Genomic DNA, 14,223 nt, shown 5'->3' with positions numbered 1-14,223 from the left:
TATGGGTACAATGTGTGAAGCCCAAATCTGGTGTCCGCTGTCATGATATTGCTGGATTATTGTTAAAAGCGACCAAACAACTCACTCACTACTGAAGATTATTCTAACCCAGGGCCCAGATTTTTCGAATCTCTCTCTGTTTATCATCAATCATTCAATCAACCATTCTTCATTAGTTGGCAATGAAAAATTTACATCACCATTATTAGCCTTGCAGTGCAGCAATGTCATAAGATTGTGGTCATGATGTGATGTCATTCTCAACACATTGTGCAAAATCTATTGTCAAAACGTTGGAGATACATGAACTGTCACAAGTGATATCTCCTGTGGATTATAAAGATGTTTAACTTCTCCATGGCATGGGCCAGAAAGGGTATCAAGACAACTGTTAAGGTCTTTTGGTAATCTTAATCTAGTGTGACACTCAACATGACGGGGTAGTGATTAACCCAATGGTTAGAGCGTTCGCAGCCACGCCGAAGACCAGGTTTGATTCCCCACGTGCATAATATGTGAAGTCCTTTATTGGTGTCCCCCTCCGTGATATTGGTGGAGTATTGCTAAAATCGGTGTAAAGCTATACTGTCTCCACAAGACGAGGGATAACATAGGTGGCATAATAATGACATAGACAATAGCAATGTGGCCCACAGAGGGCTGAATGGATATGGTATCATCACATTAGACTGTTGGGTCAGGAAATACCACCGCACTTCAGTAATCAAGATTGACACTTATTCAAATATCAAAGTACAAAACATAAACAAGCCCTATATCGGATTTAGGGGCTACACTGAAAGGCACCTGTGGCTGCTAAGATCGTCCTTCTCCCACATATTGGCAATATACGCAAGGTAGCGTCCACAAAGGAGCTTCGATCCAGCTTACAGTGGTTGCGTGACACAACGTACATGTAGATCATTTGGATCAGGAAGTATCACAATGAAAGAGTCCAATGTTCACACTAATTACAAAATGCATCTAACAAACAAACAACCAGATACAAAACCTGTAGCTTTCAGTGACAACATAGATTACAGACACACAATACTAGTATCTTTGTATTTTGGACTGCATGGAGCCCCTGAGTTAATTCGCAAGCATGCACCGACGCACATCAGGTACAAGAACTGTGAGAGAATACATCCATTGGCGGATCCAGAGAAGATCCAGAAAATGATTTATGATCACAATGAAGATCTTGTCTTGCGTTGGCGCAGGCAGTGTGTAAATGCGTGCGTGCATGCGTGTGCGTGCGTGCGTGCGTGCGTGCGTGTAACAGATGCTAAGAAGGCATATATTCTTCAGTAAGTGAGTTAGTGTGTTGAGCTTTTGTCAAGATTCCAGCAATATCACGTCGGGGACACCAGAAATGAGCTCCACATATGGTCTCCCTGTGGAGAATGGAACCGTGTTATTTGTGTTAAAGGGACGTGGCAACAGACCCAGTTAAACGTCAAATATCTGGTCCTGATATGTCCTTGAAGTCTGATATTTTGAAAAGGGAGACAGACGTGGAAGTTAATTCTTTCAGAACCTCGTCTTCATCCTCGGACACACTGTTTCTTCTGCTTCTCCTGAACCTTCTCCCCTTTCTCAGACACCTCCCTCTCGCCCTTCAGCTCCCATCTTTCTCCCTCTCCTCCTCGATGACTTCCTCTCCCACCGAAACATCTTGCTCACCACGCGCACCCCGAAGACTTCGAAACTTCTTCTGGACTTTGCGATGGACGCATCGGCGCGCTCTCTCGTATGAGTCCCAAAACACAACGGGGAGAGTTTGCTCGCAATCCAGATTCTCACACTCTTCTTCTTCGGGAATCATCTCAGTGCAGCCCTGTGCATCTGAACGACGTGACGACTGTGTTTGCGAGGCATCCTCAAGAAGCCTCGGGTCGCATGTGTCCACAAACTCGGGTTCCAGGCTGTCACAGACGTGAGGCGGGGGAGGACTGTTGTCTCCCATGTTCCCCAGCGTACCTCTCGCGTCTTCGGACAAGCTGTTGTTTCCTTGTTGTGGCTCATCAACGGCTTTCGGAGATACTGAGTCTTCGGAGATGGATGAAAGGGTCCACGATTTTTCCAGTTTGCATGGAGACGGGGTTTTGTTCTTTTCGCGAAACTTCTTGAGATCCCCCGCCGGATGTATTATGCCGCTTTGTTTGAAACACCTATCCTCAACCGAGTTCATATGTTTTATGTGTTCAAGGGACATCTTGGCAACGGACCTGGCCGTCTTTGTCAGGCTGAGGGCGATCTGTCGCACCGCTTCCGCTTCCCCGGCCGCCCGGTCCGCCATGTTGACCGCATGGTTCGCCCGCATGTCTGCCTCTTGGGCCTGACATCTCGCGAAGTGAGCCAAAGCGTTCATCTCTTTCACGTGAGTGAACAGTTCTTCGGCATCAGCCATATCTTCTTCACCTCTCTTCATCCTGCACACTAGGAGACAACATAAATATCGACGTTTTCTGTTCTCGATATCGTTACCAAGATGTTAACGGTATGACGTCATCGGAGTTTCACGTCACGAATGTCAAATGTGACGTCATGTACAGCCTAGATACTAGGTTCTAAAACGTAGCGAGAACTGCGGTCAAGTAGTTCCGGATCTGTTTCAACAATGCTTTGTTTCTTGGATGTTGTTCAACACCACACTCAGGAATTTGTCAGCTATGTCACGGCAGTCTGCAAATTATGACGTCTGGACCTGACAATTCAGTGACTGACATCATGATCACTGACCCAAGAAATCCAATCCCCGACCTTCCGATCCCAAATTTTCAGACATCTTTCACGCTAATTAACATCAATCCTAAAATCGAATTTTGGATCCACCGCTAATCATTGTGCATCTCATTTTCTCCCAGCCTAGGCAGTCATGAAAAGTTAGCTCGTCTGATTATGTTTGGACCAATCAGTAATTTTATTATGCATATACTGTATTACAATATGTAAATGTTTTGATTTTTCAAGTCAGTTCCCAACACGGACATGGTTTATAGATCGATAAGCAAAATAATCACTTTCATCAGTCGGCGTGAAACATAATTTGTTATAACTGCTGATTGTTGTCACGTCTGACCAGATATTCATTATGGGATATAATTTTATAAGGAAATATACACAACACAGATAATGATATTTGTCCTCTAGGTACAATTGACATTTTGAGGTTTTTTGGCAGTGGATGTGAAAGTCTGATGCATGTAATTAACTTATCGTGGCTGCCTAATAAATTGCTGCATTGTCACAGAAATAAAACGCTTGCATTTTTAGCAAGAAAATGTATGCTGTTGATCACTGAATTTCCTTGTTCAGACTCGATTATTTATAGACCGCCCCCATATTGATGGAATATTGCTGAGCGCGGCGTTACATAACAACCAACCGAGAGTTATGTAGTAGTTTGACAGCCAAAACTACGGGTATCACAAGTTACTAATATATTTTCGCTTTATGTCGATTCATATTTTACACATTTACTGGTAATTCATTTCCTTAATAAACACATATCATGGCTTATGCCCTCCCCTCCTGCTGTATTGGTATTAGAGAGAAACTTAACGCTAAGCTCGCTCTGGAACAAGACACAATAAATTTGATTCGTTGGAAAAGATATTAAGCGAATTAACGTTAAATATGTACTTTGGAAACAATGAATTAACAAATGTTGTATAATGTCTAATGTAAAATCAGTGTACTAGTGCAGGGATTATATGGTCTCTGATCCATGAAACGTTATGGGCGGTGGGGTAGCTTAACGGTTTCAGCGTTCGCTTGTCACACCGAAGACCAGGGTCCGCTTCCTAACGTGGGTACAATGCATTAAGCCCATTTCTGGTGTCCCTGTCGTGATTTGCTGGAATATTGCTCAAAGACGAGTAAAACCTAACTCTCACTCACTACAAGTTAGATATTTATTACCATGGCGACCCGTGAAGGTCCCTGGGTAGAGTAGGCCTTCAGCAACCCATACTTGCCATAAAAGGAGACTATGCTTGTCGTAAGAGGCGACTAACGGGATCGGGCGGTCAGGCTCACTGACTTGGTTGACACATGTCATCGGTTCCCAACTGGGCAGATCGATGCTCATGCTGTTGATCACTGGATTAACTGGTGCAGACTCGATTATTTACAGACCGCCGCCATATAGCTGGAATATTGCTGAGTGCGGCGTAAAACTAAACTCACTCACTTTTTTACCATGGCAGTGGCGACCGACGTGACTCTCTATATAAATACGGTATGCTAGGAGATTGGTATAACTAAGCTTTTTGACAAGAAAATGACGTTTCGTCATAATAAACAAACCATTGTCGAGCATTACATAACCACATACTTGTTAACAATATGTTTCCTTCTTTGTTTAAGTTACTTTTATTTGTTTGTTGTAAATAATACGACAGATAATTTGTTCATAAACATAAACTGGTGACTGATTCAAACTTCTCAGAATAGCGGTCTAATGACACCAAAACATAATGATCGGCTAAGTCGGGTTTGAAAATTCCCTTGCAGGCCGTAGTGAAAATAATCACATTAAAGAAGGGATAATCTAAGGAAGCCTTTTAGTTAGACTCTGTTTTCTGCTTTGAAATTCAAGGTAATAGCTTGACATTGTGTCACCGCCACTACTTCTTATAACCGTCCTGCACAGAACGAACAACACATGTCCACGCTCATTATCTTGAAAAAAAAAAACCCCAAACAACCACCAACACCATCACCATGACCAGTGATTTGACAGACAATAGATTTAGGTTAGTGGAGTTGACATGCACCAACAATGTAATCGAGACTGAAACCTAGATCCCGTTAGTCGAGAAGGTCAATGCGACCGCAGATCTTCGCGGGTTCATATATGACGTAATGCATATGGGCGTTATATATAGGATGTAACTACGCACACATGCAATATATGAAGGGAAAACGTTATGAATGTAATCTTTATTAAATATCGTTTAATAATTGTCAAAAACCATTATGAATCTGCGATAGCCAAAGTAAGCATAAACATGCTCTTTCATTCAGACAGCAATGTCGGCGGATCTGTGGGTCACCTCAAGATCAAACAGTGCTGTTAGATTGCGACTTCAACTAGGGCTGATAAAGAAACAGGCATGGCCCTAAATGTGTATATATATCATCGATGATTATGTATGACTATACCTGTACTTTTCATCAGCCAATCAAATTGCTTTCTGAGACACACCTTCGCGGAAGGCCCGAATGGCATTTATGGTGTGTTTCAATATTATGGTTGACCACAGAGATTGTTGAGGTGTTTTTTTGGGATGAATGGCAAGTGTTGATGGGTTGAAATATAGGTAACATTACTGGATGCTATTTGGAAAAAGGCAAAGGGAGAGAAGAGAGGTGACCGAAACACAGCTACTGTCGATTTCTTTTCAGTTGTTCAGTAACTCATTGCACGAGGCAAACCATTTTATTTCTATGCTATAACAGAACCCAAAACAAACATCTTGTCTGATATATGTACAAAACCGTGGAAACGACAACTTTTTTATAGTTTATATAATGGTGAAATATTGAGATTCTTACATTCAAATGGTTGTCTACTCAGTATAAAGTATCAAACGAGGATGACCTCTAGAAATGTTGTGGATTTCCGAGAGAAGGAATGGATGTTCACAGGAGTCCAGTAATTAAGATAAGTGAAAGAGTAAGTTTAGTTTACTAAAATTTACTAAGAGGTATATTGTCTCAAGTTTAGAACCAAATGAATATTTGTGTTAAACGGCCGTGGCACAAGACACAAGTAAACGTCGAACATCTGGCGATGATAGTGTCCTCGTCGTTTCATGGTTTTGAAAAGGCAGAGACAGACGTACGTGGAATCTGATTCTTTCGTCCTCACCCTCGGACACTCTGTTCCTCCTTCCTCTCTTGAACCTTGAACCTTGTCGCCTTCCCAAGGCGTCCCCCTCCCCCTTTCTCTCTCTCTCTCTCTCTCACACACACACGCACACGCACACACACACGCACACACACACACACACACAGAGAGAGAGAGAGAGAGAGAGAGAGAGAGAGATATCATCCTTACCTTGTCAGCATGAAAACTGGGTTAACATCTGTGGTTATGTGGACAAGGCGTCCGACTTCTGATCACAACGTATGTTGTGCCCTTAAATGCACAATGGTATCTCCGCCCACTGATGAATATTAATACTTTCTGTGCACTTAAGACCATTGTGCACTTAAGGGCACCACAAACGTACGTGGTTCGAATCCAACTTCGGGTTTCGGGATCGAAAATTTTATGGTGGCAGCACATGCATGAACCCTTGCAAACTTTTAATGATGGCTACCTCACCAAGTACTCATGTCTGATTTTCATGGAAATATGTTCTAAAAACGAAAATCCTGTAGAATCTCTGTTGTACATTTGTATGTTCAAAGGGAATCGTGCCCACGATATTCAAATATTTGTCTACACAGGTATTGCTCAAGCCTGTTTGAATTCATGATAAAGGTAATTAGTAGCCGAAAAAATAGATTCGTGCTGATTTCTTTTCAATTTAAATAGTTACTATCAAAAACTGTTACGATCAAATTTATATTTATTCAGAAACTAAGGGTTAGTCTAGTGTAGAATTGTAACAAGTCTTGATTACTACAGGCTCTAAAAATGAACAAAGTTTCAAGACTCCTTTTCATTACATATATCTTATATTTTGCAAAACGTATTGAAACACCAACACTAATAATTGGTTGTGGTGAAGAAAGCTTTACGAGATTGAATAATTGAGTGGTTTAACGGCGCACCCAGCGATAGTCCAGCTGTATGGCGACGGATTGTGCAAAATGTAATCTGGACCAGAGATTCCAGTGATCAACATCATGAGCATCGATCTACAATTTAGATGCGATTCAGTAACCCATGCTTCGATCTCGTAAGAGGCGACTAACGGTATCGTGTGATCTGACTTGGCTGACACATGTCATCGTATCCCAATTGTGTCTGTCTTACTACTGACCACTGGATTGTCTGGCCCAGACTTGATTATTTACAGACCGCCCAAATTTAACGGAACTATTGCTGCGTGCGGCAGAACCCAACAAATAAAACAATTAACACGTGTTTAAAATAACATTTAGATACATCCTCTTTGAATGCTCTCTAACTGTGGATGCTTCTCGCATGTCTTTTCACATATTTAAGGTTTACGAACATTTTAGATGCAAAAACTTTGTCAATTTGTATCTTCGTCTCGCTTCAATGGTGCCGGTCGCAGAATCACCCAAGCGGATCAGATTTGCCCAGTTATATGAAACTGACTTTACTACATTACTACATAAACAAGCACGTTACCTCCCTTGGCAGTGTTGACTTGTGAATGGTGATGAAATCATGGCGTTGAGGTATATATCGCACCTATCTAAATTTCGACCAGGAAAATGGAGCATACGAACAAACGTGACCAAAACCGGGGTGGATTTAAAACCAGAAGCATCAACGGCAATTTTAGAAAAAAATAGCAGTGGAGGAAAGCCGGCTGATTTATGTAACGATGGTCACCCTTCCGTAGATTTGACTTTCGAAAATGCAAGAGAAGCCTATAGAAGCAAAAAGACATCGGAACTCGCACGGGCCTTACTTGTGTTCAAACTCTGCTCCATCAATTATCTTGTTGACAATCAAATAGTTGTGAGTATGCCTTAGTTTTGTTAAAATGCCTTATAGCCGTGACGTTGCGAGAAACCATGCAGAGACAATATAATCATGTGTTCTCAAGAAATTAAACTGTCTGTCGGTAAATCTAACTTAGACAGTACAATACGGGTAGACCTAATTCAAATGAAAATATAAGTCCAGGGAAGAAATTGAAGTGAATTTTGTGTCATGTTTTGGATTAACAGACTGTAACCACTAACATAACTGACCTAATTGATCGATACCCGCAAGTTCAGTGAAGCGAGACATATTAGTCACCTCAGTTAAGATATCTAAGTGCTCTGAAGACTCGCACAGTACACAACACTCTTGCACATGTGTTTATCTTGCCATTGGAGACAGGTTTGAATCCATCAGCTTGTTAGGATACAGATGATATAGTTCATTACATACACTGCTCTGCTGCACATATTTCTTTAGGTGAACACATGTGTTCGACCAAGGCAACATCTGTTTGCTAATGTGTATTTCAGTGTACAACCTAGTGTAGAGCATTAATAGTTATGAATAATTTGGTTAATTTCTCACTGAGAAAATAAAACATTCATTTGAATGATTCATACAAGACATAAATATTAGCTAGCAATATCTGAATATTGTGTTACAAAACGTTTTCAGATTTGACATTGGAATTCATTCAACCCTGCAGTACATATGTCGTGAACTATCTGTCAGCAAATTAGTCTATCTGTCACCAAAAGATAATAAACTACCTCCACCCATTCCAGTTTCAAAAGCTTGGTATGATTCTTTAGCAAACAGTACCTCTACTTCCCTGCTCCAACCACAACTAAATATAAAATGTTGCCCATAAATATCATGTGTTGACATCTTCCGCTTAAGCGGTCAGATCTGATATCAAATGTTGACCCCATCCACTCCATCAATATAAACTGATATCAAATGTTGACCCCATCCACTCAATCAGTATAAACTGATATCAAATGTTGACCCCATCCACTCCATCAATATAAACTGATATCAAATGTTGACCCCATCCACTCCATCAATATAAACTGATATCAAATGTTGACCCCATCCACTCAATCAGTATAAACTGATATCAAATGTTGACCCCATCCACTCAGTCAATATAAACTGATATCAAATGTTGAACCACACACTCAGTCAATATAAACTGATATCAAATGTTGAACCATCCACTCAGTCAATATAAACTGATATCAAATGTTGAACCATCCACTCAGTCAATATAAACTGATATCAAATGTTGAACCATCCACTCAGTCAATATAAACTGATATCAAATGTTGAACCATCCACTCAGTCAATATAAACTGATATCAAATGTTGACCCCATCCACTCAGTCAATATAAACTGATATCAAATGTTGAACCATCCACTCAATCAATATAAACTGATATCAAATGTTGAACCATCCACTCAGTCAATATAAATTGATATCAAATGTGGACCCCATCCACTCAATCAATATAAACTGATATCAAATGTTGATCTCATCCACTCAGTCAATATAAACTGATATCAAATGTTGAACCATCCATTCAGTCAATATAAACTGATATCAAATGTTGAACCATCCACTCAGTCAATGTGATCTAATATCATATGTTGACCCATCCATTCAGTCAGTATGATCTAATATCATATGGTGACCCCATCTGCTTAATCAGTATGATCTGATATCATATTTTTCTTTTACCCTTTCCTCTCTATCACTATAGACTGATGTCAAATGTTGTCCCATCCACTCAATCAGCATAATCTGATGTCTGTTTTAGAGGCATTTTAGAAGTTGCTGAGCTAAAAGTGAAGGAACAAGTTTTATGAATGATCAATTTCTTTATTTTCACAATGGCGACGTTTCGGTATGGATTCTTATACCGTTTTTAAGACGCTTGAAAACGGTATAAGAATCCATACCAAAACATCACCATTGTGAAAATAAAGAAGTTGATCATCCATAAAACTTGTTCCTTCACCTTTAATCTGATGTCGTATGTTGACCCCATTCCAATCAGTCAATATGATCTGATGTCATATGTTGACCCCATTCACTCAACTGATACGATCTCATATCAAATATTGACCTTTTCCTCACAGTCAATATGATCTGATATTAAATGTTGATCACATCATCTCAATTAGTATGGGTTTGATGGGCAAGCCTAGTGGTTAAAGTCTTCACTTGTCATGCGGTCTTCACTTGTCCACGGTTCAAATTCTCGAACAGTGTGTCAAACCCTTCTGTGGTGTCCCTGACATGATATTGCCTGAAGATTACTTAAAACGATGTACGACTAAATTCGCCCACTCACTGACTTAATCAGTGTGATCAGATATCACATGGCCATATAGGTGAATTTTGTGTTCTTTTGCTAGTTTTTTTTGTCACAATATGGTTGAGTCTTATATTGCTGATGAGATGTAAAATTTTAACTCACTCTTTTGCCAGTATATTGTTCTTTCCCCAAATATCCCTGTGTTGTAATGATAGTGCCCTGTATATTCCACCATTTTGTGTGTCACCTTGAGTTGTCACATGAAATTACTGAAGTGGAAAACAGGTCAACCTTTGTCACTTCAGGTGAAAAACCAAGAATAATGTATTGTACTGGGACATAACCAGGGCATAAAAGTGGTTATACCACTCATGGTAGACAATAGATGCATTACTATGTGGGGGATAAAAGACTTAAAGGTGGGAAGTAGAGAAGGGGATGGGGTGGGGGGGTGGGGGGTCCTTAAAGGGATTAAGAAGTGTGAATTAATTAAACCTGAACATTGGCTAAGTTGTCAAATTGTTTGACTGTATTGATAAGAAAATGGTTCATACTTATAATACACCTGATCAATGCAAACTAAAATTGCTGCATTTTGTTTCACAAAACAGCTTACGCTGTGTCATTCTAGTTTTTATTCATAATAATAATACTTCTCAGAAATATTCCAGCAATATCACTGCAGGGGATGCCAGAAATGGGCTTTATACGTTATACTTATGTGTCAGATAGAACCTGGGTCTTTGGTGTGACAGGTGAATGCTTTAACCACTAGGCTACCCCACCATCCTTAATACCATTGCAAGGAATGTTTAATATCATTTATGAACTTTGTAATTGTTCTGTACAAGCAAGTAGCAACCTCTGATTATCAATCGTTCATTTTCACAGTGACATGGTCTTAAAATGTTGAAAATTTAATAAATTTGATATCTTGGCACTAAATTCATCAAGAGATGTCCTAACAGAACATTTGTATGAGTACATACACAAATTCTAAAGAGTATGCTGTAAAGGTGAAAATGTTTCAGGAGAAGTTGGTTTAGCAAAGAAAACTTGAGGTTTGGACTATATGAATGATAGGTGAGCTTCTGTACCTTTGGTAATGCATTTTTTAACATACATTGTAAAGCAGCCTTGAACACACATGATATGGACAGCTATCCTTCATCTGAACAGGATTGGTCAAGGATGAGGTGTGAAAACAACAACACAAGTGCGGCTGGCAAAAAATATCAATAACCGCAAAAGTGTCAATAATAACAAATGGTAGGTTGGGGAGGGATGTGAAATAATGACACCTGACTACATTTGCAAACAAAAATTTGGGTTAGTGAATTTAGTTTTACACCACTTTTAGCAATATTCCATCAAAATTGCGCCAGGGGACAGCAAACTTGGGGGGTCAAACCTGGGTCTTCAGTGTGGTCAGCAAACGAAAAACAACATGAAAAAATGTGAAATGAAATAGTATATTCAGTGAAAAATGGTACATTTCTAGTAATTGTTTGAAATTATAAGGTATAGCTGAGTGCTCACTGTTTTTATTTGTTGTTGTAGAGGATGTGACTGTCTTGTGACAGTCATTAAGCTGCGAATTTAAACATCAACTGTCATGCATAACTTGGCAAGACTAGATCATGTGTAGAATATTAGGCTGTTAGATGATGTGTTCTGACAGTAGTTACATGCAGTCATTTGCAGGCCGGGAGCTACCCTGTATACAGTAGAGGACGTAACGTGTACGCGAGACGGTCTCCCGTTACGCGTACAAGTGACTACCTGAGAGGGGGTCACTCATACGCGTGACTCCCTGATCACAGAGAGAGAAATTCTGCATGTCACACAAAAACATGTCTAAAATTGTTATTTGTGAAAATAATTAAACAAAATTTGCTACAGTCATTGACAGATGGTCAAGTTATTGGATGACGTGAATGAAAACATAAAAAGAGGAAATTAAATTGTCAAAAAATGACAAAAATGTGCAAATTTTGAGCAAAAATTGGCGATATTCAACTGCGAATTTCACCTATGTGCATAATTTTCAGAAACTTACATTTAGTATTTTCTGAAAGCTCATTTATCGTAGATTCATAATATATATGCAGCTTTCGATGCACACCAACGCACACCTGTTTGTTATTGTGTTGAAACATGTTTACTTTCTTCGAAACCGCGCGAATCGTCTCGCGTAGAAGTGACCGGGTTAGCGTGTCATTAATGGGAGGTAACTGATGCCTGACTAAATAGCCCAGTCAAAACATCCGTCTTGGTATAGGGACGACAGTGCACAGCAAACTCATGTCTCATGTTTAAAGCAGAATGTTTACTGCTAAAAAAGTTGAAGACACAAGTTTTTTATGGATGACAACTTCTTTTATTGTGAAAAGTTGCGACGTTTCGAAGTATATCCTTACTTCTTCATCAGGGAGTGTTGTGCCTGTTATGCCTGGATTAACACTCCCATGTCCATTATACCCCACCCCATCTGGCTTCCTATTGTTTGTCTTACCAATCATGCCTGGGTAAACAACCCGCCCGGCTTCCACTCCTGTCCATCCACCAATTAACTACTGGCTTCCTTTGTCATACTGTTGTTGTTTCTACATGTACATAAATAGCTCGTTGTACTCCATTGTTTCATTCACCTGTTGAAGAAGAAAGAATATACTTTGAAACGTCGTTACTCTTCACAATAAAAGAAGTTGTTATCCATGAAAAACTTGTGTCTTTATGTGTATCATATTTCTAAATGCCATTCAAAGACTCTATGCTAAAAAAGTTGGTGCCAGTTACTCATGTGAATTTGGCCCTGTTACTGAGTGAAGTTTTGCTGTGCTTTTAGCAATATTTCAGAAACTGTTATTTCATGGTGAGGGACACCGGAAATAAGCATCACATATTGTACTGATATATGGTCTCTAATTCAGTGATTTGTACCATGTGTGGAATTGAACCTGGGGTTTTCAGTGTGATGAGTGAATACTTTAACCTCTAAGTGGACGATTTGGATTTGTTTCTAATTCAGATATTAGTTTACTAGAGTGAACAGAACTTTACAAGACTCTCATACCTTTGGTGCCAAAAGCTTTTGAGTTTCCTTGTCTCTATTACTAAGGACTATTACAAGCTAAGCTAACTAAATTGAACAAAATTAGAAAAAAGACTCCAGCATCTGGCACTGGTAAAACTGCTAATATTATGAATCGGGCCAGTTCTCAAAAAAGATCCTTTGGTGATAAATGAAATGAACACGTATCAGATTTACTGGTAACAGCTTTTGTTTATGTCAGTGTCAAGATCCAGGTGGAAAACATTTTTACTGAATAGAACCATTGGTAGAGATCAGAATTATTTAGGTGTTTTATTTGATCTCTCTCTCTCTCTGTCTCTTTCTGTCTCCTTCCTTGTCTTTGTCTCCCTGTTTTTGTCAGTGTCTTCCTTCCTCACTCTCTGTGTGTCTCTCCCTCTCTATCTCACTCTCCTTTATTCTCTCTCTGCTCTCTCTCCCCCTGTCTCTCTCACACACCTTCTCACTAATCCTGTCTCTGGCTGAATTTCTCTGATCTCCTTATCTGTCTCTCTCACACACACACATGCCTTCTCACTTCCTGTCTTTGGCTGACTTCCTCTCATATCTCTCTCTCTCTCACACACACACCTCACTTTCTGTCTCTGGCTGACCTCCTCTCATATCTCTCCCTCCCTCTCTCGCTCTCTCTCATGACATGGATATATTCTTGTCATGAGTGTCATGAATATTTAACATGGTTGCAAATTTTTATGTTACATGGAGATCATGGCAACGGACGGTGTGAAGATTTCAGTGGCAAAATGAAGGAAATCTACACTGAATCAATAAAGTGTGTGTCTTATAGTAACTTGGCTGAGGATGGTGGTGTAGCCTTGTGGTAAAAGCAATTGCTTGGGACACTGGAGACCCGAGTTTGATTTCCCACATATGTGCAGCGTGTGAAGCCCATTTTTGGTGTCCCCAACTGTGATATTGCTGAAATTCTTGCTAACACTAAACTCACTCATTCCAACTACGATAACCAAGACACCTACCGCTAATATTTTGAAGTTGATAAAGTGTATGTCTGACCAGGATAGTGATGGTGAGATAACCAGTGTGGTAAAAGTGTTCGCTCATCATGCTGAAAACCCAAGTTCCATTCCCCACATGGGTGCAGTGAGTGAAACCCAATTCTGGTGTCCCTTGACGTCACATTTCTGGGATGTTTCTAAAAACT

At 39.9% G+C, this 14,223-nt stretch overlaps 1 protein-coding gene across 1 annotated transcript in view; it reads left to right on the top strand.

Moving 5' to 3' along the window:
* The first annotated feature begins 7,357 nt into the window (after positions 1 to 7,357).
* LOC137255163 (proline dehydrogenase 1, mitochondrial-like) overlaps positions 7,358 to 14,223 on the top strand; it is a 48,676-nt gene continuing 41,810 nt past the window's right edge. The window contains exon 1 of the mRNA XM_067792581.1: positions 7,358 to 7,675. Coding sequence (XP_067648682.1) covers positions 7,379 to 7,675 — 297 coding nt within the window. The 5' untranslated portion in view covers positions 7,358 to 7,378. The remainder of the gene's footprint in view (positions 7,676 to 14,223) is intronic.

The sequence above is a fragment of the Haliotis asinina genome, chromosome 1 (genome assembly GCF_037392515.1).
Source record: "Haliotis asinina isolate JCU_RB_2024 chromosome 1, JCU_Hal_asi_v2, whole genome shotgun sequence".
Lineage (NCBI taxonomy): Eukaryota > Metazoa > Mollusca > Gastropoda > Lepetellida > Haliotidae > Haliotis > Haliotis asinina.
The sequence above is the reverse complement of the archived record's forward strand: the minus strand, read 5'-3'. Positions and strand labels throughout refer to the sequence as shown.